Source organism: Cloeon dipterum, chromosome 4 (genome assembly GCF_949628265.1).
Source record: "Cloeon dipterum chromosome 4, ieCloDipt1.1, whole genome shotgun sequence".
In the NCBI taxonomy this organism is placed as follows: Eukaryota; Metazoa; Arthropoda; class Insecta; order Ephemeroptera; family Baetidae; genus Cloeon; species Cloeon dipterum.
The window spans coordinates 5,433,829-5,457,991 of record NC_088789.1 but is presented as its reverse complement, the minus strand read 5'-3'; the positions used below and the strand labels follow the sequence as shown (position 1 = coordinate 5,457,991).

The 24,163-nt window shown below is 44.5% G+C and overlaps 1 protein-coding gene across 8 annotated transcripts in view; it reads left to right on the top strand.

The window, feature by feature from the left end:
* The window catches only part of LOC135942983 (eye-specific diacylglycerol kinase-like), a 112,945-nt gene that overhangs the window by 57,760 nt on the left and 31,022 nt on the right, over nucleotides 1-24,163 (top strand). For 5 of the 8 annotated variants that reach the window (XM_065489359.1, XM_065489361.1, XM_065489360.1 and 2 more), the window contains exons 1-2: nucleotides 4,858-4,990; nucleotides 19,067-20,346. The exons of 2 other annotated variants lie outside the window; for them this stretch is intronic. In XM_065489359.1, coding sequence (XP_065345431.1) covers nucleotides 19,277-20,346 — 1,070 coding nt within the window. In that variant the 5' untranslated portion in view covers nucleotides 4,858-4,990; nucleotides 19,067-19,276. Of the gene's footprint in view, nucleotides 1-4,857; nucleotides 4,991-19,066; nucleotides 20,347-24,163 lie in introns of those variants that run through there. One more of the 8 variants, XM_065489358.1, reaches the window with a different exon arrangement.

Here is a 24,163-nt window from a genome sequence, read left to right as displayed (position 1 = left end):
GTCAATAGGTCTAATGAAAATGATCGATAGAGAAACCTGCAACATGCATAATGCCAATGAAAAATAAATTTAACTGATTTTTCTGAGCAGTGAGCAGACCAGGACTGTTGTGAGTCTTGTGTATCTTTTTAGATAATTAGTTATATAAAAATTGCATAAAAAATCTATTTTTTCTTACTGCATAAAACTATAATCATTTTGTAGCGTCCGTTTCATCACTAGACTTATAATAATATTCGGACAGTTGGTGACAAAATCCACGTTTTACTTCTAACTCAATGCTATTTTAGGTTCATTTCAGGTCGTTCAGGTTCGATCACGTTTTGGTTCAGATGCTTGGCTTGCTTGCTCGTGACGTTATTAAAATGTAGACATATAAATTTAGTAAATCCATTAGTGATTTAATTTTATGTTTGACTGTGCAATTTCTACATTATTTATTACCTGAGCATTTAGGAACTTCAAGATTGAGCTGGAAACATCAAGTGAGTTCCATGGTCTCACTATTTTGTACATTTACCTTTAAATAATTTAAGGTTGTCTAGAGCAAGATTTTGTAAGCATGCGTTTTCAGGAAAAAAAAACTAAATGTCCTATTCTATTCTCCAAAACAACAATCGCATTTGTTAATCTTGAAAATATAAACATCAAATTTATAAGAAAAAGGGCATTGATTAGGGGAGCATTGCAAGTGGAAAACAAACTCAAAACATGTTACTTAAAAAAACGCAATTCGGAGAAGTGTTCTAAAAGCACAATAAAAATTATATGAGTGAGTCACAGAAGATACATGTATGTATGTGTATGGGCGGGGGACTGGAACCGAAAGATTTACGTTTTTCAAGTCCACGCGTCTCTTTGAAAGTTCTCTCAGCACAGGCTGATGAATCACACTGGCAGCAACAACAAACACACACCAGTGTGCCGTGGATTTCGCCACGATCGATGCCGGCTCACGGACAATGACGGAAATAAATAATGCGGCCGCCACTTTTAAAAGGAACGCGTGGCGAAACGTAAGGTGCTGCGTGCCAAAGCATTCTCCGTTGCTGGTTCACGTGCGAAACAAGGGATATCGTTCTATAGCTAAGCGGAATTGGGTTGTTTGCTGACACTCACGGCCCCGTTCTCTCCGTTTGATTTGTGTCACATTGAAGACTGCGAAAAGAGGCTATATGAAATGCAAACGATGATGGATGAGTCGAGTTTACAGCCGTTTGTTTCATTCATCTCTTTGTAGATCAAACAGGGGAGTGATTTCATGTGGAAAATCCCTCTCCAATTCCCGATCGGAATTTTTGATGAATTGCTGTGTGCGCCGTAAATTCAAAGCGGGTAAAAATGCAAGCCCGTGAAATGCTACCGTCGTATTGATTTCCAAACAGAGGTCAATGAGTTCTGCTTTCATTGAAGCCCATCAATTATTCAAACGGCGGCTTTAATTCGTGTTTACCCCGCATGCCCATTGAAAAGGTCGATCTGAATGCAACAATTAGCGACTTCAAACACGAAGCGTGACGGTAAATTCACTAGTTCCTCGTTGTTTGTTGTTTGAAGAGTGAAAATAAGTTATCGCACGCTTCTTGCACAGAGCCGTCTTATTACCGGCGAGCTGCTGCTTTAATCGAGTGTCTCGCGAGGCAGCAAACACGCTGCGAGTGAAAGGAGATGAGCCGAGACACGAGATAAGCTGGTGTTGTAACGTCAGCCGAGCAAACACAGCCAGCTCGCCGTATTTGTGATTAACTGCTGTGTATACATTTATACGCACGCTCATGATGGGGTGCCCGCTCGTGCACTTCAGGGCAGTGTACAACGAGGCTGTCGTCCTCCGCATCATCAGAAGGTAGCGACAATGGCAGACCTTTACCTGGAAGCTAACTTTGCTCGCTTCCAAATTTTTCAATATTCTTCACCACCTGCAATGTTTAATGATCTTCCTCTGAATAACATAATAAATAATTTTGAGGAGTTGCGCCTGGTGCCATACAATTCTTCGCCACTAGAAGCACCCCTGAGTTTTGTGTGCGGTATGACGCCTGCATTGTATGCTTTTTTCATTAAACATTAATTGCGCTCGTTGAAGCCCTTTATAAAAAATGCAAGATAATTGGGGAAGCGAAGCGTGCACGCGTGTATCCACTGCCCCACCTATATCCCGCGGGAGTGTGCTGTCTTTTTGCATCCGCCTTGTTTCGCCATGAGCAGCATGTAAACAAACAACGCAACGACAGTCCAAAATGCGTTTCGAGTTGCTATCTTTACTTGGGCGTGCCCTAAAATGCGCCCAGGGGTCAGGGACGCGTGTGCCGTGCACACAAAACAAAAATAATATTTTATACACACGGAACAATCAAGGAAAAAATCCTGTTGACTGTATAGTATGTTTGTTTTCGTCGAATCGCGAGCAAAAATTTACCATTGCGCTGGAAGCCTTCTACGAAGCAAATTTTGCTGTATTTATTTTGAACCCAATAACATTGTTTGCACTCCACCATTTTTTTATCGGATAAAAAGATATTTTTTCTGAATTCAATGGCCATTTGGTATTTGTTGAATTTCCCCTTCACTTATATTTTTTTCCAATTCCATTAGTGGAATTGAAGCCAATATTAGACGTTGAAAACAAACTTTGCGCGTTGAAGTTTGCTAAAGCTTGTAAACATACATTTTCAAGAGAGTTTGCGGGCCAACTCGAGAAAGTGCGACTGACCGCGCCAAAGTTGTTTCCGGGGCAACAGTGACGGACGGTCTGTGAAATTAATCGAGCCATTCTCGCGCGTCCCTTGAGCCGGGGCAATTATTCCGATTGCACGGAGCGCAAAACACCGCAATCATTTAGATTTGCAAACCCTCTTCGGTCGGCCTGACGTCTGCTGCATCGCAGAAAGCCGCAGAGCATCAGTTTCAGCTGGCAGAGCTCGGCGAAAGTTGAATAAAACATGTTTTCATTAGTGCCTGGCTCGCTCCCACTTGGCAAAAAGAGGACAAGAGTTGGAATTGTTCGCTTTCGTTTGCGCGCTTATGCAACCGGATTCGCCGACGTGGCGGGCAGGTTGCCTACGCGCCAATTCGTTTTCGGCTCCTTTTTGCTGTTTCCTCTGAATTTTCGACGCCTTTGATGTGACACACAGGCGTTTTTGTTTAGCGTGTCAAGCTAAAAGCGGTATGCGGCGGTCATCATCCACGCTTCTTTGTGCCTGGTTCGTACAAAGAATTTTCCTGTTCACCTTTTCAAAATTTATGCACGATCAAATTGATTTTTCGATACTTGTTAATTTTTATAGGTTATTCGCTCGAAAATACAGGTTTTATTTACTTATATGAAACCTATTCTACATGGCTATAATTATTTTTTCCAATACTGAATTTACACTAAAAATTAAGTTCAATGACATAAATGTAGTTTCGCCAGACACGTGATTTCCCTGGAGATGCCAGTCGTTTCTCGGCAGCCTTCAGTAAGCTCTGCGTATGTGGGCACATTTGCACGTTTGCAAACATTTCCTCACCCGCTCATTTGGAAGCCGCGGTGTTGCACCTGCGGCGTGCTCATGGGCATACCTGCAGGTTGTCTCGGCGCTGGGAATAAGACTGCGAGTGAGCAGTCTGCTGACTCGGGGTCTTTCGCCAAAGTGGATCACATTTGCAAGAACAAACACGGTGTTGACTCGACGATTTTCGCTGATCCGCTCATAATTCCTGCGGACCGGCACATACACACACTCACACGTCGTGTCCTTTTCCCCCTTTTTGCGGCCACTGCTGGCTCAGCACTATTTTCTTATCCATGGGACCCTATTTTTTACATGTTCTGCAAAATAGAGTCTCCGTGCATAATTTGCACGCATTGGCTCGAGATGAGGTCGTGGCTTGAGTTTGTTTTGGATTTGCTCTGACGGAGGATGGAATTAAGATCTGACAGCAGCACTTCCATCCTGATTCCGAGAAAGAGCAGGCTGCTTGGCATTGAAGCGGCAAGATTAATCAGCTTGCATTTCATTCATTTGAGCATGAATGAATTAAAATTTTCAATCGATTTTATTTTATTATCAATTTGAGCATATAATGACGTTGTTAGCTCTCTGTACAAATATCCGTTTTACAAGCGCAACATTCAATCGTTTGTCTCTAATTAGTCTCATTTCGTAACAATAGGCTCCGCACCATTCGATGATCCACTTCAAACGGCCTGATTTATTCATCACTTCCGAGTGACTCTATATTACGGCGTGGAATCAACCAGGCGAAAGAGAATATAAAACCTTTCGACGATAACTCGTACGACAGATAAAATGAGCGCGATAATGCACCAAATCTCCAGCTTTGGAAGTACGCAAACAGGCCAAAAAACGAGGTACGAACAATCCCTAGCCTGCACTGTTCCACGCTCATAACTCATCAGTGAACTAATCGTGATTTACCATGCCGCGAAGCAAATGCGGCTAAACCGGCCCGGATTTAGCGAAATTTATGAGGCTATGTGTGCAATTCTACTCGTATATTTTAATAAACATGAAGAGATATGAAAACAAAAGAGCGTCGGAAAAATTTAAACTTTCAGCTTTTGAGAAAAGTGAATTCAACAAAAAGACGGCTGGTGAGAAAAAAACACCACAGTTGAAACACCGTCTTTTTTGAACTGCCATGTCTTAATTGAAAGGCATAACTTTCTCGGGATAAGAGCACAGCGGCAAATCCAGGCAGAGGCGTTTTATCTACAAAACAAACGAGCCATTAGTGCCGATTTACCTGCCGAAAAGACGGGCGGCCAGGATTAGACGCAATTTACGAGTGGCGCTGGGTGCGTGGCGCTGGCGCCCCGCCGCTCCCGTGCCTCTCATCTCGGTGCGCGCGGTGCTCAGAGTTCAGTTCAGTCTTGCAGGAGCGGCGGCGCGAACCGCTCGCGAGCCTCTCCGCCGACCACACACTTCGTCACTGGCCAGGCCGCGTGTTTCTCGCCCGATTGCAGTGGCCGCCGAGAGCACAAGTAAGTGCCCAATCTGACCAGGCTTTGCCACAGGCTTCTCAAGCAGGTTATAAAAGAAACCATTCCATAAAAAATAGAATTGTATACATTTGCGAGCCATTTTTGTTGTTTATAATCGTACTTAACTCTTCCGGTTATAGTATACATTTTTTGTAAAATAAATAATAAAAATAGTAATAAAAACTAACGTAAGGTACGTAAAATTTTGTAAAGCTCTGTAACTTAAAATTAAATTTTTAAAAAAACTGCCTGAAAATCCTGTAAAGCCTGCCTGCAGGTTGTGTGTGATAAGCTGATGTTTTATGAACACACGTCCCCGACAGAGTCGACAGTTCCGCCCCAAGGCGCAAATTGAGATGAGAAACAAACTGTTTACAATTCGATCGAATAGATTAGCCTATCGGCTTCTGGGGGGGTGCAATCAAAAAGTCGTAAAACGCCGAAGTTCTTAATTTATCGCCTTTTTATCGTGTACACGCGCAGTGGAATCTCATATAGAATAGGATTAGTTCTAGGTGATAAAAATAATCTTCTTACGAGTTAATGAAATACTTTTCAGGGCGGGATTTGCATGATTGAGTTGTGCGCCGTGATTGAATACACCGAGAGTTAATTGAAAAAGGTTTATCGCCGATTTGTATTTCACCACCGCGTTAAATAGCAATTTGTCGTGAGCTATTCAATTTCAATGCGAAGTTACTTTAACGCTCACTGATTAAAAACACTATGAAAATAAAATTCTAAACACAGATTTCGCAACTAAAAATAAAAATTAAAAGTTAATCGCTATAAAGTTTTCGAAATGAAAAATTACGTCACTTGTAACGCTCTGCGGTCATTCCGGGTCAAGCAAACTTTTAAGTTCTCAAGAATTTTATTCAGATGACAACCGAGGCGACGAAAAGCTCATTATTCGGCGAGAAACGTCACTGCTCCGCTCTTTAAAATTCACGGGCATGTTGACAAGCCAGCTTCTCAGTCCGCCAGACGTCAGTCGGCCGTCAAAATAGTCGCGCTTTTGTAGGTGACCGACGGCATAGCGGAAAATTAAGTCGGCACAAGTGCGGTCGGAAAGTACACATTACACATTCGGCGAAATGTTCGTTGCCGTCGGGCAGGAAAAGTTTGTAGCGCAGTTGCTGCTGAATAAATTATTACACGACGGCACACAGACGGAAACACGCATTTTAATCAAAGTCTCCTTTGAAAGGGATCAAAAGTTGTCTCTGCCGAGTTGTTGCCTCCCCAAAAGCCAAAAAGCGCAGGCCAATTGAATCATTCTGCGAAATTACGAGGATCAGCAAACTCGGCGCTGGCAGTTTCCCATTTTGAAAACGCACACTTGCAAAGTTTGCTCTGAAGTTTTGTCTAAACTTTCGTCATTATTTGAATTTCAAAATGTACACCCCCAGGGCATATTTACTTTGAAACTTCGACAGTTTCTCGCAACTTGTTCTAAATTAAATTCAAATCCGTCTGGAAATTTGTTCTGGGTCAAACGCATCAACAAGTCTTAAATATTCGATTCGCTACTCGACACGTGTCAGTTGCTGAGCAAAGGGCGATCTCATTATCGAATCTCATAAAACTGTTCGATGCATTCAGCGTACTTGACACTCGCTGCAGCACGAGTGTCCTTGTAACCGTACTCTATAAAATTTATGTTGGACGGGAAAAATTTCCCATGGGAGCGCAATTTTGCAGAGATTGCAGCACGCGGAACAACAATGCGGAATATTCGACAGGTCAAAGGCTGCGAAAATGCAGAGGAATGCCACGGCAGGTGGAGTAGCGGCGAATAAAAAGGAATGCGACGGAGCATCTCCAATAAAATTGATTGAGAATTGATTTTGTAAAAGAGGGTGCAGAGGGGAGCCGAAAATGAGAGCATGGGCAAAAAACTAACGCGCGCGCGCTTGTTTTTCTTTTCCAATTTTCCGGCGAATATTTCCCTGCGGCGATGCATCTGTTCTCGTCTTCTTCTGTCGTGGACCAACTTTGTCCAAACTTTGCCACCTGGCTGGCCTTATCAGATTCTTCCGTCGTTGATCGATCTGTCAAGTTGTTTTTATGAGAGCTCTTCTCAAAATAACACTTCCCCTTTTTCAAAGCGCATATACATAGCGCAGATGAATTAATATTTAAATTCTGTTTCCCATCATCTATTTGCATCACCAATCAAATAATTATTGATTTTCCGTATGACATGTATCTCAGCTATTACGTGTGAATGTGACGATGTACGAGTAACTGTTATTTAAAAATAGTTTGAATGGCAATCTTTTCTTTCTTTCTTGCCTGCAGCTTTGTTGACATTCCAGCTTTTGAAAGCTCTTGGGAAATTCACGAGAGAAAGGAAAATGAAATGGAAGACAAACAATCTTTACTCCGTGAATATGATAAATTTGAGGAATTCCTTTGTGGTGGAGACCCGGCTTTGCAATCGATTCAAGCGCTCATTTTTCTTTCAAGCACATTCTTCCTGTGTTTCAAGCCGGGCCCGAAAACACATTCACGTCATGTTGAAAGGGACGGATGGGCGCGGAGAAGGGAAGATTTATAGCTACAATGAATTTGAAAGGTCGGCGTGATAAATTCACTGCAAAGCCATCGTATTAATTTTCGCATTTCCGGCAGATTCAGCGACACTGCGGCCTGATTTGCTTCAACGAGCAAAGAGCTGCTTTAATTTTTGCTATTCGCCGCAGTCGCTGCCGCGCTCACTCAATTACCAAAAATAACAGACGAGAGAGCGAGCGAGCGAACGAGCAGCGCAGTCCAAGCGCTGAATATGTATATATTTTTTAACGCTGCTTGGTTGCGGCTTTAAAGCTTGTTTGTGTCTGAACTCACGCTTCACTAGGCGCTGTAATATTTGCTAATAGAGTAAAGCCCCACACGAGCCGAGCCAGCCAGCCAGCGAGCAAACGCATTTTGCAAGCTTTTTCCTCTTTTTCGCCTCTTTCCACTTGGCGAGCCGAGTAAAGAAGAGCGAAAATTGCTCAGAATTTGCGTGTGAACACGTGCGCTCGCTTTGAAAAATTGGACCTTTCTTGTCGCGGTTCAATTGCGCACTCGTCTCTTTGCTCTCGCGCCCAATTCCAACTCGATTTATGCGTAACAGCCGTAAAAACGTAATTAAAATGAAATAATATGTTAGCAATTTCTTTCAAAGCATAGCCTCATTTTTAATTAGAAGATATTTTGTATTAAAAATACCCTCCATTTCCAATTTGACCATACCATAGATTAGCTAATTTAATAAGCTCCTAAACTTTGTGATTAACCCATAAATGTGAGCGTAGTCGTCGGACGCAATCTCTATCGTGTTGCGCGACTCGCACACCGTAATAAATCAAAGTTCCGCGTCGTAAGCACTTTGTCAAGTGCTAATCTGTCTCTGCTTCAAGGGCAAACTATAATTTTGGGTTAATTGATTTATTATGCATTGGCGAGCACGGCAATATCAAGATTGATCGCCACACAAGCAAGTGAGTCCTATTGGACTATGCAGTTGTCTCGCGTTTTCGATCGTGGGCAATATTTTATCCCAGCTGTCGCGCGGGTCATAACGTTGCTCCGGGTGCATTTACTTTAATTATTCGTCCGCGGCGCGCGTCTTCGTACCAATGGCGATGTATGTAAATCCGTGCCGTGTCATTAATCATCCGCGGGCGTAAACAGTGAGGCTCATACATTACATTGTGTCATTTGTTACGGCCGCGAAGCGAAAAATAGGCTGTGTACATTTTCTGTCACATCGTTATAATTTTTTTAAGTGTGTGTAGTGGAAAACATGAACATGTAAACCCATAAATTTAAAAGTTTAATATAAACATCAAGTAAGTTTCTACAGTAAGAAAAGTTAAAAATAATGAACGAATTGGTCCAAGTATATTCGGTGTTATTTGAATTTTATATCACAACGCCTATCACACAAATTTGACTCACTGAAATAATATTCCTTCTAATTTTAATTAGTTCTCATGTGATATGTGTAAGAAACTGATTGGTCAGACTCCGTCAGATGCCAAGAAGATCGGCGCGACTTAAAATAAGACTTTTATCAGATGGCTTGAACAACGGTTTCGGTGTTCAACACATTCTTACGTTTCATATTGCCCTGGCAGGCTGGCTTTCGGGCCGGTCTGCATCTTGCCGTCGGCGGGCCTCATACATAAAACATGCAGCTCGCTTTCCTACTCAATTAGGCCAACTGCGGCAACGGTGGCGGTGGCTAAATTCAATTTTCCACCACCTTGCTGCATCATGTTGCAATTCCTCTCGCGCGACCCACTTGCGAAAAGGGTGGCCGCCGGGCCCCGTGCAAATTACGCGTGTACTCACCGATTGAGGCCAACCTTGTTGCACCAACAACTCGACATTCCCGCCGGGCGCATCAACGCATTTTTCTAAGAGATTAAACTTCACTGCAACCGAGAGGCTGCCACACTAGCGTTGACTGACTCGCTTGTTTCCATATTAAAAACATTTTTATCCTCTAATTAAAAAATAAAAGAAAAAAATGCACGGTTCTCGCCTAGCTCGGCATCAGCACCTTTCGAAAATGCCTTTTTATTACTATTTGAAATTTTCAGTTTTCCTGATCAAGAAGATAGCCCTAGGCAATCTCGCTACTTGCTAGTTTGCACCTGTCCAGCACGCGTGATTTGGCATCACGGGACGGATGTCTAGCGTTTCAAAAAATCCTCGGTGCGGAGGCAAGTGGCCCTTCAGTGGGCTGCGTCCCTGCGTAAGTTATTTGTTTGCGGTGTTATTGGGACCCGAGTTTCAGCATTCGTGCTAGCAGAGTGCGCGCCCTTTCTGGTCCTCGGACAGGGATAAAAAGAAGAAAAAAATGATCGTGTCGATCGTGTTTAAATTGCATCAGTGCAAACAAATCGAATTCAATTGTTCGGTAATTCACGCCACAACTTGCTTTATTTTTTGCCACTTAAGCAATAAAAAGTGCTCTCTGCGGGGATCAAGGCGCGCGAGTTAAAAAGTTTGTGGACGTGCAGGAATGCAGTTTCTCGCCAGCGTCTCCATTAGTCGCTTAAATGGAGTGAGAGCGAGCTGCCGACAGTGCCGACACTGAGCCATATTCTCCTCCTGCTCGGCTCGGCTGTCGTAAAAGTGCAATTTCGCACCGCCTGCGAATTGCACTTTGATTAGCGAGCGAGCCGCACTCTTGAATTGAGTAACGTTCTCGGCCAGAAGCCAGGTGCTCTTCCTACACACTTGGGTATCTATTACCTACGCAATTTTCCGCCCTCGCACCTAACACCTAAATGGGAACAAAACGCTGTCCTGCTTTTCTAATGCACAATTTATGCATCATACAAATACCCTGAAAACGTTTTTTAACTAATTAAAATATATCAACTTCTTACTTCAAGGGGAGATAAAAATTTTCTTTTGTTTTTATATCAGGTTTCTTCTTTAAATTAATATGACCTATAAAGGTTAAATTAGAAATATGTGTGTGTCCTTGGGCCATTGTGTCATTATATCAAATTCGATCCGAATATTTATGAAAAAAATCATTAGGCTTTCTTAATATACAGTCACGCCTACCCGATTTCATCTCCAAATCTATAAGAAATATCATCAATTGGAAATTTTCTGATTTGGGACGAAAAGAAATTGATTTGTTTTTTAAATAAGCTTGCTAGTTTAGCTTCCCTCAATTATAATAAAAAATATAACGCTAAAAATTGTTTGTAATTATTTTTCATTTCCTTGAAACAAAGCGAGAATTCCTGCCGGGGAATTTTATTCATTAATGGTTTAACAGCTCAAGCTCTGCGTAATTAGACGCAAAAAAAATCACAACTTGGAATTCCATAAAGTTTAACATCGCAATTTGCTGCTGAGCGGATATATAAAATTAATTTTCCGTTTTTTCGCCTGTTTGTGCTGAGCAATGGAAACATGTTTGCGCAACCGAATCGCTCTCGTTTCTTTTTTGCGCTGTGAATGTAAACGAGAAAATTCATGCTTTGTCGAATGCGGCGCGCCAACCGACTTTTTGCCTGCTGACTCTGAAATTAACGATTTTGTTTAGATTACGCATGAAATATATGTGTGTGTGTGTTATGTCCGAGTCGTGGGCGGCTTCAACCCTGTGTTCGGTAACTTATTCAACACGCTGTGATAAAATCGCGCTCATTTTCACAGAATAAATTATTTTGATGTCGTGTTGCGTGCGCCGCGGCGGGCGAATGAATTATTTGTTCAAAACTCCATTTTGCGTCTGGCAAAGAAAATTAGAAGCTAAATGATTAACAAAACTTTCCGAGTCGGGAAATGAGTTAGACTCTTTCCATTAATTTCAATTTGAGGAAAAATTTTCATTCGTGAAAGTGATTAGACACTTATTTTAATATTATTGAATAACAAAGAAGCTGGGAAAAGTTTCAAAACAGGTCGGAAATATTTTGAAAGTCAAGAAGCATGACGTCCAATAATTTATTTTCGTTCCGTGCAGCTGAAAACAACAATATTCCATTTAGAAACATCGATCGGATGAAATTATATCAGGTTAGGTTTGATAGAAATAATAGCGGTTTTTTGGTTTATTAAAAGAGCGATGCCTAGATTCAACGTCTGTGTATTTAGTTCCAAATTGTCATGCCATTTAGCTCAATTCACTCTTTACGAGCCGCATGGAAACGGAGGAAAAGGGGCAAAGTCGGCTAATTAAGTCGGGCTCACAGGATTTCTGTGAACACGCACAAGTTTAACAACGTCATTTCGGGTCGTTGCTTTGATCGCTCGCGAGCAGCACACACACAGAACAGAAGGCAAGAAAGCTTGATCAATAATCAATCTCATCGAGCAAGCCCAAATGCCTTAAGTGGATTTGCTCGGCAACGCCGCGCGGCGCATTAATATTAATAACAATGACTCTCTGCATTCCAAGCGCATTTCGCCGTCAAGAAGTCCAATATACGCACCCGACTACTTAAACACATACCTGCGCTGCGTATCGAAAACCAAAATCCGCTACTCCGTCTGCACATATCGAGTGGGCGGAACGGAGGCAAATATTTGCTCTCGGATTACGTTTCTGGTCAAATTTAACGGTGGATCAAGGGATGAACACAAGAGTTATTTGCATATCTCTGGAGAAATCGCTTTCGAATCAGAATATCCGAAAACAGCTCATTGATCCCTGGAAAATATGGAATATATGTATCAGAGTTCATCAGTGGAGGCCAAACAGAATTTGAGCACCGAGGGAATTGCGAGGAAAACAAGGGCTGATTGCGTCGTGGTATTCCCTTTTGTTATTCAAGCCGTGCATGATTTGAGCCAAAGGTTCTTTATTCCCACTGGATGGGACTAATTTTGAAATAAAAAGCCGTGGGACCGGCCTTTAACGCCCGTCGAAAGCAGCAGCAGCAGCAGCAGCGAGAATAAAGAGCGAAAGCAATCCATCTTGCTCAGCCCGCGCTGGCCAGCTGGCGTTTTTTGCCCTCACGCGAGCGAGCCTTCTCCCTGCTCTAATATGTTTCAACATGCAAATCTTTTTTTAGCGTACACGCTGAAAGCAGCGTGGAGAGCGATCCGCATTGAAAAGTGCTGCGCCGCGCGAGGAATTCGCGTCCCGATGAGATGAGCCCCGTAAATTATCCGCCGCCGGCGCCAGAAATGACACTTGAACGGCTGGCGTGTGAGAGGTCGCACGTTCGCGTCGATTATTTCCTCGTTTGTGCCGCCGTCTTCCCGTTTAAAAGCTCAAGCTGCGACAGCTTTTGAATGTTGGGTGAGAGTGACTTAAATTCATACAGGAATTTTTTTAAATTTTTTACTGCCCGAAATTTTCCTGTAGGCTCAAAACTTAAAAAAAATAATGATAAAAAAATTGTCAGAGTCCAAAGCCACCAATTCAAAACAAAATTCTCCAATTGGAAAAATTTTGAGACTTGCCATCAAATCCTTTTTAATGTGGCTGCAAATCCAGCCCTCATTAAGGTAAACGGCTTTTCCTCTATATTATTCAAAGCGTACATTCACAGTAAGAGAGTAATGATTTTTATTGATCTAAACTTTGTAAGCAGTCGTTTCCAATGGCTCGTGATTCAGTCAATTCTGAGGCATATATTTTTTGTTTCACAGGTAAATTTTTATTGAATGAAGCATGAATTCAGTTCTCCTTAATTTTTACTTAGCCACCCTTCATGATAAACCACTTAAATAATTTTCTTCACTTACCAGAAGAGCAATCCAATTTCAAGAAAATCGCTATATTTAGCTTGATTAAAAAAGAGTCACTGTACGTAAAAATCAATTTCCTTGGATCACCTCCAGCAATATAATTTTTTTGTTTCTCTCTTGCTCTTGTGTGGAATAGACTTTTTGCGGCGCTTTTTATTTTCGTTGTTGTTTTCTCGAAAGCCTCTCGGCTCTCATTATTCAAGGGGCGCGTGTCTCAAATCTGAACAGCCCTCGTGCCGCGACGGCAAAAGGAGCAGGCATTTTGATGCACGACCTGCAGTCACACGTCCTCTTGCTTGACACACTTTTGCCCGTGGCATTAGCATTATAGCCGGCGGGCAGATCGATTTCGAATGCAATTCCACGTGCGATCACTACGACTACCTCTGGGCGCCGCACGGTAGCAACGCAAACAAAGAGCGGGCAAAAAGCAAACAGTCCACGCGTTGAGTCACCGACTGCAATCGAAATTATACCAGGGCAAATGCTATTGACGCACCGGGAAATGCTTTCTCGCGTTTCACGGCGGCTTATCACGATGGAAAAATTTTATAGTACCTACATAAACAACGAGCGTGGATGGAAACGGTGAATAACGAGAGCCGAGTGCATTTTGATATTTGAATATATATTACAGCAAAGCACGCGCGTGTCGGCAACTTTTTTCCATTTTATTAGCGGCCGGCATCATTTTTAATTACAGAAAGCATTTTGTTTCGCCACCTGTTTATGCCCATTATTCTGGAGCAAAATTTGCTGTGGGGTTTTTGTTTTTGCTGTCGAGGGCGGCCCCGTTGTTTTGTTCCGTGTGAAATTAAATTATTTTGGCGCGTGCTAATTGAAATTCGCTCAGTGCTGGAAGCAGAGTCGTGGAAGAATGGGCAGCGGGATGAATAATTCATTTATCGAACGGGCAGCACCTTCTTCCTCCTCCTCGTCCTGCTCTTCTTTCTCCCTGGTAGTAATGGCCCTCGACTGGAAGCGTGTGTTTCCCTCCTGTTTCCACGCCTTTGTCTCGCCAAGAACAAAATGGACGAATTTTAATTCGCTGAATAATTTCCGCTAGCGGAAAATTAGCATTCGGAACAATGCAGTGTGCGGCGGGCGTTAACTTTAATACATTTTTCTGCGGTGCCTACCTCCAAGGGAAATCAACCACACCACTCGTTCTCGGCGAAATTGCCGCCGCAAAAACGGCCAACACTCCAGTGTGCTTTTACCACGCAAAACTTACTTTTAAACATGATGCCACATTAAGAGTTTCCGCAATTCGCCTTCATTTTCAGGGCTGTGAAAAACAGCAAAAATAAAAATGGGGGCAGTTCAAATTACATTGCGCCGTTGCTAAAAATAAAAATAGAGCTGCGCCTACCACAGAATTAAAAAATAGTGTTAAGAGCCTCTCCGAAAACGCGAGATGTTATAATACTGTATCATAGATATTGCAGTTGACCGTCTCTGCTATAACTTCCCCTCACATTCAAAATTCCCAATTGATGGTTTGCGGAGTATCTGTCGCAACTTGTAAAAACAAGCATAAATTAAACCCCATTAGCCTCTCGAGGAAGAACAGTTTTGACGATCAAATATTATTTTTGATCTACATCAGAGAAAAACAATAGCTGTTCAGTTTTTCATTGATTTATCAAAGTTTTATTGGATGTTGCGTGCGTTAAAAGAGAGTAATATTTTATTCAGAGAATCCAAACATATGCAGGAGGCAATTTTTCGCATCCTTGGCCTCTAGTTATCGTTACAAGTGATCTGCAATATTATAGGATTATGCTCATTACGCCGAGTTAGTCGTCGTGTTCCTTTTTACGTCGCCTGCATAATTGGCTTCGAACTGCCGCTCTCTATCTAGTTAATGCTCGGTGGTGGCGTTTAATGAATGGGGACACGTCTCCCTATTGAGTTTTTGCGCGGATTCTGCGACGATTTATCGCAAAAGTAGGTCAGCAATAAATAACGCCACCAGTCGTTTACCCTGTAAATACATAAATTGAATCCAGGGTGCAATGCTGTGAAAACTCTGCGGCTTTCTAATGCGCAATTTTTTCCTCGCCTTTGATTAAATTACATTATATACATATATTACTCTACTCCAAGTATCTATTAAAAAGCAGACGCACACCAAGGGTCGTTTGAAGTTATAAAATCAATTGAATTGTGCGCTTGCCTGAAATGAAAGAGGAAAATTGTTTCCAGTGCGCATTTTGCTTGACCTAATTATACTAACAATTCCGTTTAGACTAAGCCCGACGCTTTGTGTGATACACTGGCATGTTTGATTTGCAAATCCTGTAAATATTAGTGGTGGAATTGCTCTGTTGTACAGAAAACTCAAAGCGCTTACCACCGTAATGAAGTTTATCCGGAGTAGCAAAATACTGAAGCATCATCGGAAGCACGGGACACGGCCGTAACCGCATAATGGACTAACTTGCTTCGTGCGTCTTGAAATTAGCCTAGCTGGAACGGAGCGGCAAATTCGAGTTTGCCAAGCCAACGCACGCTCGGGTAAACACGTTCTAATTACTATTGACATGAGTTTGTGGCAAACTTGCGAAAATTTCCAGTCTGGCAAGGTTTTGCTTTCTGACTCTTCTTGTCGCCGGGATTTGGGGCCGCTTTGTTGTGGCGGCCTCGCACGTGGCTGCCAAACTCATCCACTCCTCGTTTTATTGCCAGCAGGAGCTCTAAAAATATTATTACCCGCTCCCCAGTGCAGTACTCGCTCCTTTTTTACGCCCCGTACCACATTGATTGGTCGTATGGGGCCCAGCATATAGTCGGCACGAGCGGGCTGAGAATTCAATAGACGGTCAGAGCAATTTCGTTTTAATATCCATTTTTTCTTATTTAGCCTTGTCTTACCGATTGAAATTCGATAAAAATATATCTAAGGATGTTTTTACTCCGACCAACAAAATATGCTTTAGAAACGAAAATGAGCTTAATATTACAGGACTTTGACCGCAAGTCATGTAATGCCATTAATGTGGTTTGCCGGCGAGATCAGTCGCAGCAATTTGATGTGCAGATGACGATATTCAAACTCAAGACAAATTCCGTTTGATCCTCACTAAAGAACTTGCGAACTTGCTCTTTAAAGTTTCAGACGAACATATTCCTATTGCACGCACGACTGCCATTTGAATCAATATTTAATCAAGCACCTGCTCTATTTCGGTCTCGGTGGGGTTGAATGGACTAGATGAGGAGCACTCTTCTTCCTCCTCCTGCAGCAGCAACCCGCCGTGATGAAATAATTACTAACAGTGCAAGAGCGCTGATACAGCCGGAGAGCCGGCTGAAATCAGGAGATAGCGCGGCATTATGGCTTCATCAAAGTGATTTACCTGCTCCGCCATTAATTAGCCATTACGCCAGCCGGCTCTCATGGTCTGCCCTTGATTGCCGAACTGACGGTCAATCAGGCTGGCGGAATGTGCTGCTGACGCAGGTGCCTATCATTCTTTCCCACCCGACATTTTTGGTTCAGTGAAAATAATCTCATTAAGCGCGCGCTTGTGTCACCCGGGTGCATTCCGCTGCCCATGCGCCGGTGTTTATTTAATTACCATAGTTTGAATCCTACCCCTCAGCTTTGCTGTTTGAATATTAGAGGACAAAATCACGTTTGAGATTGGGCAGAAGAAAATGAAATAAACTTTTTGAAGTTTCTCTAGGAAATGTAAAAACCACCCACTTAGCCGTGCAGTGATTTTAAGCAGGAAATTGGGTGCATCAATCCAATTCTAGTCTGGATCTGGATGCCATTTGCGTGCGTGCCAAAAAAAGAGTAATTTGGAATTTGAGAGAGCATGTAAAAAGTGCCGAGGTTGGCTGGCTATGCCGGATCAACCCCCTTAACAAGATAAGAAAGCAAGATTTGGTCGGGACGCTGCTCGTTCGACGGCACACACAGATCGCATTTCACATCTCAGCGCGTATCAATGTCGGACCGCGCCCCCGCTCTCCATCCTCCCACGCACCCACGCGCAGGCCGGATCAAATTTTGCGAGTTGCGGGGCCGGCCCTCGCGTCGGCACTGATTGCTTTTTAATTAGGCCCGTATTCGGCTCGATCCGAGCGACAAAGGCGCCAAATGGAGGGTGACAGATACGCTTATACATATTTGTGCTGCCTATCTCTCGTATTGACACGCGCGCGCGGCAGGCACACTTTTGGCATCTGACAAACAAAGATATACGTGACGTCAGTATAAAATTCATTAAAACCGCCACAGCGACGACACAGACGACGCCGTATCTGACGAGTGAGTGAGAGCAATATCGATTGCGGACGGATTCTGTCTCTCATCAGAGCAGTGTGATATCGTATGGAACACATGATGACTGGCTTTGTTTGTGCGAAAGCTCCATCTGCCCGCTCGCTTTTTGTGTCGAGATGCACTCTGCGGCGATTGTTTTCATATCGGCTGTCACACGAGTGCAATTAATGAGCTGCTGTTGATGACACTCGCGCGCCCGTTTCACCGCCTTTCGTGAAATTCACTGCATTCGTTCGCCGCGAGCGGTTACATCGATCGGTGTCGAAATGATCTTGATTGGCGCGTCGGACCGGTGCATTGTGTTGACACAATTGTGGACCGCAGCGTGTCGTTCGAACACGAATCCAATTTGAAAATCAATTCATTATCAAATCAAAAGCTGTCAATCCCCCGTCCTTCCCGGGCTTCGAATGAAACACTATATTAGTGGCATTGAAAATATCCAAAACTGAAGGGTTAATTATGTTGTCTTTGCGAAGGGAAGTTTAGTATTTCAGTCGGGGCGCTAACAAGTTAATTATTAGGAATCCAACGATAAATTGCAAAGCTCTCTTGCGAAAATTAAGAGGCGCTGTTTACCGATACATTTCAGCGTGGCTGGAGGCAGCGCGCGCGTCAGCAGATAAAGTAGCGGGCGGGATAGAGACGGAAATATAGTGGAGGGCAGGCCCGAACAACAAACAACAGCTCCGAGTGGTGTGCCGCCGCTGAGGCAGGCGCTGTTATTATTACTCACACAGAAGGCCCCAGTCTGCTCCGCGTACATCTTTTCATTCTGGTCATAAATTGCGTCGAGAGCGCGACATTGCTGGGCCATAATCTAGCTCACCGCGCGTGCTAACAACTGCCGTGCGTAATGCGGCAAAAAGATGCTCCTTTCTTTTTCTCGTTTGAAAAATGGCCAGCTTTGTAATCAACAATGGGTCCTGGTGCATTCTGCCCATTCGAACCCCTGAAGTGACGCACAGCAAAAACCACTCGCGTTGCCATGCAAATGGATAAATTAATTTAGGCCGTTTGTCATCCCGGGGGCAAATGCTTTTGGTGGGAATGGAACATATTTTTCTCAGGTTTGAAGCGGACATGTGCAATATGCGGTCGAGCACATTGCATTAAGTCTACTTATTTATGCAAAACAAAGAAAAGAAGTCGTAAAAGCTGGACCATTTTCTCGGTTACCATGTATCATATGTTTGCGTTCGTCGAGCCCATTAGACGAGATGTAAATGGAAGCCATTACACATTTTACGGCACTCAAAGACACTACCGCGAACTAACTAAACAGCCTTGTGTGGGCAAATTAATATTACGTGAGATAGTTGAGTGCATAACATGCAAGCTTGAGTTCTCCGCATATCGAGCACGATAGTCGAATTCCGCGAGCGTCGGCAACCAAGGAAGCGAATATTTTGGGTATGTAGATCGTGTCAGGTTGTTTCTCATCTCAATTCCGGGTTGGGGTCGTAGGCGTTGCGCCGGAATCACAAAAACTGTCGACTCTGGTGGGCCCCTGCGGAGGCGACTAACTCTGACCTCGTGTGGTTGGCCTCTTTCAGCGAAAGGACGGACGATGGGCGTCGCCGCGTTGGTGCAGTCAGGCGTCGGCCACTGGACTTTGGGACAGGATGCCGGTAGCAGTAGCAGCAGCAGCAGCGACGACGCGAGCGAGCTGTGGTGATAGAAAACGCAGGATGAGCAGGCGGCACCGGGGTGGCCACCGAACGCCGCGGTGAGCCAGCCAGCAGACATTCCGCGCACCACGCAAGATGCAGAGACTGCGAACCACGTTCAAGCGATCTCGCACGCCGACCGGCGCCGACATGAAGCAGCAGAACAGCCTGGAGGTGCCGCGCCAGGTTCGGTCGGCGTCGTTTGACGAAATCCAGCTGGAGGCGGCCAAGCAGCAGCAAGCGGAGGCGCCGACGGCGGCCATCAGGCTGCAGCCGTCGGCGCTGCGGCTGCCGCTGCAGAGCATGAGCGCCCCGGCGGAGGCGCCGCCGCCGGGGGCCGACTCGTTCCTCAAGGTGCCCACCTTCAGCAGCCAGAGGTCCAAGAGCTTCGACTCGGGCTGCGGCGCCAACGCGAGCGGCTCCAGCGGCGACGAGTCGTACTACCTGGAGGTGCCGCGTTACTTCCAGAGGAGACGATCTTCTAGTGATAAATCCGCCTCTTTTTGTGTGCATTGCCAGTGTGTCGAGGAGTACGAGAGACTGAAAGCGTGTGCCGAGAGCACGTTGAATGCGGGTGTGCAACTGCGATGCGACTACTCAAGTCTTCCTTTAGGACTACCTTTCTCTTCGCCTTCGTCGTCATCCTCTTCTAGTGAGAGTGACCTGCCCTCGTGCGGCATCCGGGTCACCTTGGAGCCCGAAGACCTGGAGCTGCAGCGGCGCCGCCAGAGCCTGCTGGTGGCGACGCCTTCGTCGCCGCACAAGCTCTCCAGGCAGGAGGCCTTCTTCGTCGAGAACTCGCTAGAGCTCTCGCTGTCGGCCGAGAGCGACGACCCGGTCGTGGTCGCCGAAATCTTTCTCGAAGTTCCTGAGCTGCCGTACAACAAGCGCGACCGGGCCGCCAGCGTCGACTCTGGCTTCGCGCAGGCGGCCGCCGCCGAGGGCCACGGACCCACCAAAGAACAATTCGTGCTGCTCGAGCCCTCCAGCGGGGCCATCTCGCCGCTGACGGACGCTGAAGGCGGCTTCCTCGCGCCGCCACCCACCAACCCAACGCAGCGATCGCGTTCCGTCGACATCGTGCTGCCCACCACCGACCACGAACGGTACAAGGCCCTGGCCGCTGCCACTAACAATGCCGCACCCAAGCTCGATGTAAATAAGAAGTACGTGAGCACACCCTTTATTCTTCTTTTTCTTGTGCCTGCCACATTTTCAGCTTGCATGCTCCAATATTTACGTGTTTTCTCCTTTTTCGGCGCGCCGTGATTACGCTTCTTCCGTGTCTCTAATCACACATCGATTAAAGTGAAGAAATTCCGTCAGGAATTTGAGATAGGTTTCTTTCTTCTGAAAATAAAGAATGCAGATTATGTCAGATTGATAGCGTCGGATAAAAAAGATTAAAAAGCAACAAGTCTAAAGAAGAAATAATGTAAATGATAAGATTATTTCTAATGTACAAGGATTATGGAATCTGAAGATTATTCAAATTGTCTTCCTCCAATTCGCTACTGTGAAAATGGACGAACGTGTAAAAACAGCACTCGCTATCCTTAAAAGGCTTTTATTTGTACTATTATGAATGGGAACAAAACAATAATTCAAATGTCTTTACAAAAACATATCCTCGTCCATTTTAGGCATTTCCACGCTATTATTAACTTTTCCAATTTAGAAATTTGCCAGACGCAAAGTTTCCGTTTGTGTGAGCGCGCGCGGGTTTAAATAGACGCGCGGGTGCCCTGCGTCATAGGCACCCCAAAGTTCAGCCCGGAATAGTGCACCACACAATGTAACAACTGCCTGAAACACATCCACAATGCATGAACTCATATCTGGCTTCCCGCGGAACGAAACAGTATTATATTTTTGGATCGTCTCTTATACATACGCACCCATTCAGGATAAAATGATCTGGAACGGACATCGATGCGAACTCCCAGCGGACGTTTGCGATTGGCCGCGATTTCCGTTTCTGCCGGAATAGCACGATTCGCCCTTTATTGGCCGTAAAGCGCCAGCGGCGCCATCTTCTCATTTCTGTCCTGCCGATATATACGTAGATTAAAATAATTGGAATGACAGGTGATGCGGATTCCCACGCGCCACCTCCGCCTCGATCGCAGCAAATGTAGTGTGCAGGTGCTGGGAAATTCATTACTATCGCTCGGCAGCTCTTATTCTCCACTTCCGAGGCAGTGACCCAACGAATCCCAAGGCTATTCCCCCGGTGTTACGCGGTGCCGGCGCTGAATAATCAATTGGCCGAAAGCGGTCACGCGTGTCATTCTAATGGATTGCTGTTGGCTGTTGGTTCAGGCGAAACTGGATCAAATGCCCGGTTTGTCCAAGGACTGCTGGCGTTGAATCAAAACTTAATTACTGGCCGGAAGCGTGAAGAATCCAGTTATTTCCTGGATTAAATATTTGATCCTCGATTTTCACGCAAGCAAAGGCTTTATTCATTAAATAATGCCTCATTTCTAAATTTCCAAGCAGCTCTTTGTGTTCAAACAAAAAGTTCGCTCCTGTCATCGATGGGGGTGGCGAAAAAAGTTACCGGCGGCAGCCGATCGGCCGGACGCAATTGATACCTGTTGAGTTGCGGCGTGCGAAAAAGCTGCTCCTCTCGCGCCAGATTCACGCGTGCATGCGGCAGCGCTGACCGAGGGGCGCCGACGACAATGCGGTCCATAATTAGCTGCGGGGACAATTGCGCGCTCGTTCCTTGTTTGGGCCGTGACAATTGGCGGTGCGTGTGCGAGTCGGCGTGAGGTTGGGTGGATTTTTGCCGCTCCCGCCCGACCAGCGCGGTTGCCGAGGGTTGCTAAGTTACCGTGACGTCAGAAATTCAACCCGCCGCCAGCATCCATTCCTTGAAGCCTGGAGGACCATCGTCGTCATGCAGACTCGTCGCGCGGCGGGCGGGCGGGCGCGCGAGCGGGCGAGCATTACAGGAAAATAGCCGAAGAGAACGAGATAAAAGCAAAAAGAAAACACACAAGCCAGGTCTGGCTGGTTGTGGAGGCGAGATCGCGATAAATTACCCCGAGAATAAAGGCTAGCTGCGCTGGGAACTTGGCGGTTTGTGCCAGGTATAGAGCGGCCAGACAAGTTTCCCAGCTTGATTAAATCGCGTATATATAAATAAGGTCCGTTCTACACATCATTGCGCCGGCTGCTAGGGGTTTTAGCGTCTAAAAATATCCAAAGAACGTGTGGCCAAAATTTATTAAGCTTTTTAAGTTGGGTCTGCTCGTAAATTAATATTTAGGAAACAAATTATATATGACGTTATACTTTGTGTGATATAAATTAATGATAAGCGTCTGAAAATGAAATAGTTAAGAGAAAAAATATTTCCTACTGGACAGCTACTATTTTCGGCTCTTCATTCCTCATCAGCAATTCACTTGAAAACAAACATTTTGGCGCCACACTGTTAGCTGTAAGAAATTTTCAATAACTTCGGTCGTAGATTGTACATATTGTTGACTGCGCATGGTTAAATAGAGAAAGCAAATTACTGAAATTTCGTCAAACTCTGTCACTCTCCCTCCCTACAACTAATAGACCTTAGCCTGTATGTATTTTCATAAATGTGCATTTGATAAATATTTTTTATTTCCCGACAAAAAATCTAACGCCTCAAGTAATTCAAAACTCATCTTCTTATCACATAAAAATTATAGGTGAGAACAACCTTCACGTACCTAATAGAAGGTTGACCTGTACGTGCTCAAGATTTTTGACAAAGCAGTGCTGTGAAATTTCACATTTTATTTTAATATCATTGTTTCCGTTTAAATTACGTCACTCTTCTCATTACTTTCATTGGACGCTGATTTCAGTCATTGCACCAATTTAACATTTCAAATGAAAATGCAAGCCACGCACCAACTGAATGCAGGAGAAAATGCGCGTTGGTAATATTCGCTTTTAGCAGCTAGCAGTTTAAGGCTGACAAATTGCTCGCCGTCGCACCTGTCCTCCGACTGCGAGCTGCCGTGGGTGGCAATTTCAATTTCAGCCCGACTCGATTACACGACGATCAGCTCTCGCCTGCGAGAATAATTCATCATCATTAGCAGGCACTGAAACGAGCACGTATATGTGTGTTGCACACTGTCGGCACTGCACGTGCAGCAATAATGGCCGGCACATTTCCGAGAGGCGATATAGTTTCTTCCTTTCTTTATTTGTGTTTTTACTGCCTCATGAATTGGAAATTTATCTGCCGCGGCGGTCGTGCAACTCGCGAATTCGTCGCGCGAGAAAGAGAAAAGACAGAGGAAAGAATAAGAGAAATGCCACATTGTATTTTATGCTGCGCGTCTCGCCATGATATAAAAAGGCGCCGCACGTTTGGCGCGATGAGGCCGCCGTGAAATATTAAATGGAAAGATGCCTTTCTGAGAGAGTGAGCGAGCGTGCCCTTTTTCCCGCCGACGACAGCAAATAAACAAACACTACAAACACATTTTCCAGCGTGCTGAGCGGATAAATTAGATTTGCCCGCTTTTTGCCCTCGGTCGACAATTGCAACGCGTCCCTCCTGATTAAATTTGCCGAAAAAACATCATATTTAAAGCACATCTTGGTGTGTTCTGCTCGTCTTTTTAAATTCCCACATGTCCTTTGACGAATTTTTATGTTTCAAACATTAGAAAATTAATAAAATCATACATTTTGAAATCCATTCCAACCTTGTAAAACCCTAATCTATGCTGATCAAAAGTCCTAATTTTCGAAGTGCAATTCTATAAAAAAAATTGAAAAAATTAAGGCAAATTAGCACCAGTTCCGCAAACGACAGTGGCCGAGATGTTTTTTTATGCGCGAATATACATACACGGTTGGAGTCGACCTTATTAAAAGAGGCGGCGTAATCTGCAAGTGCTGTTTTCGTGGGTGACGCGCCGGCCGGGTTTGTTGTTATCTGCCGCTGACGCAATTTGTTTATTGTGCGCGTTCTCGGGT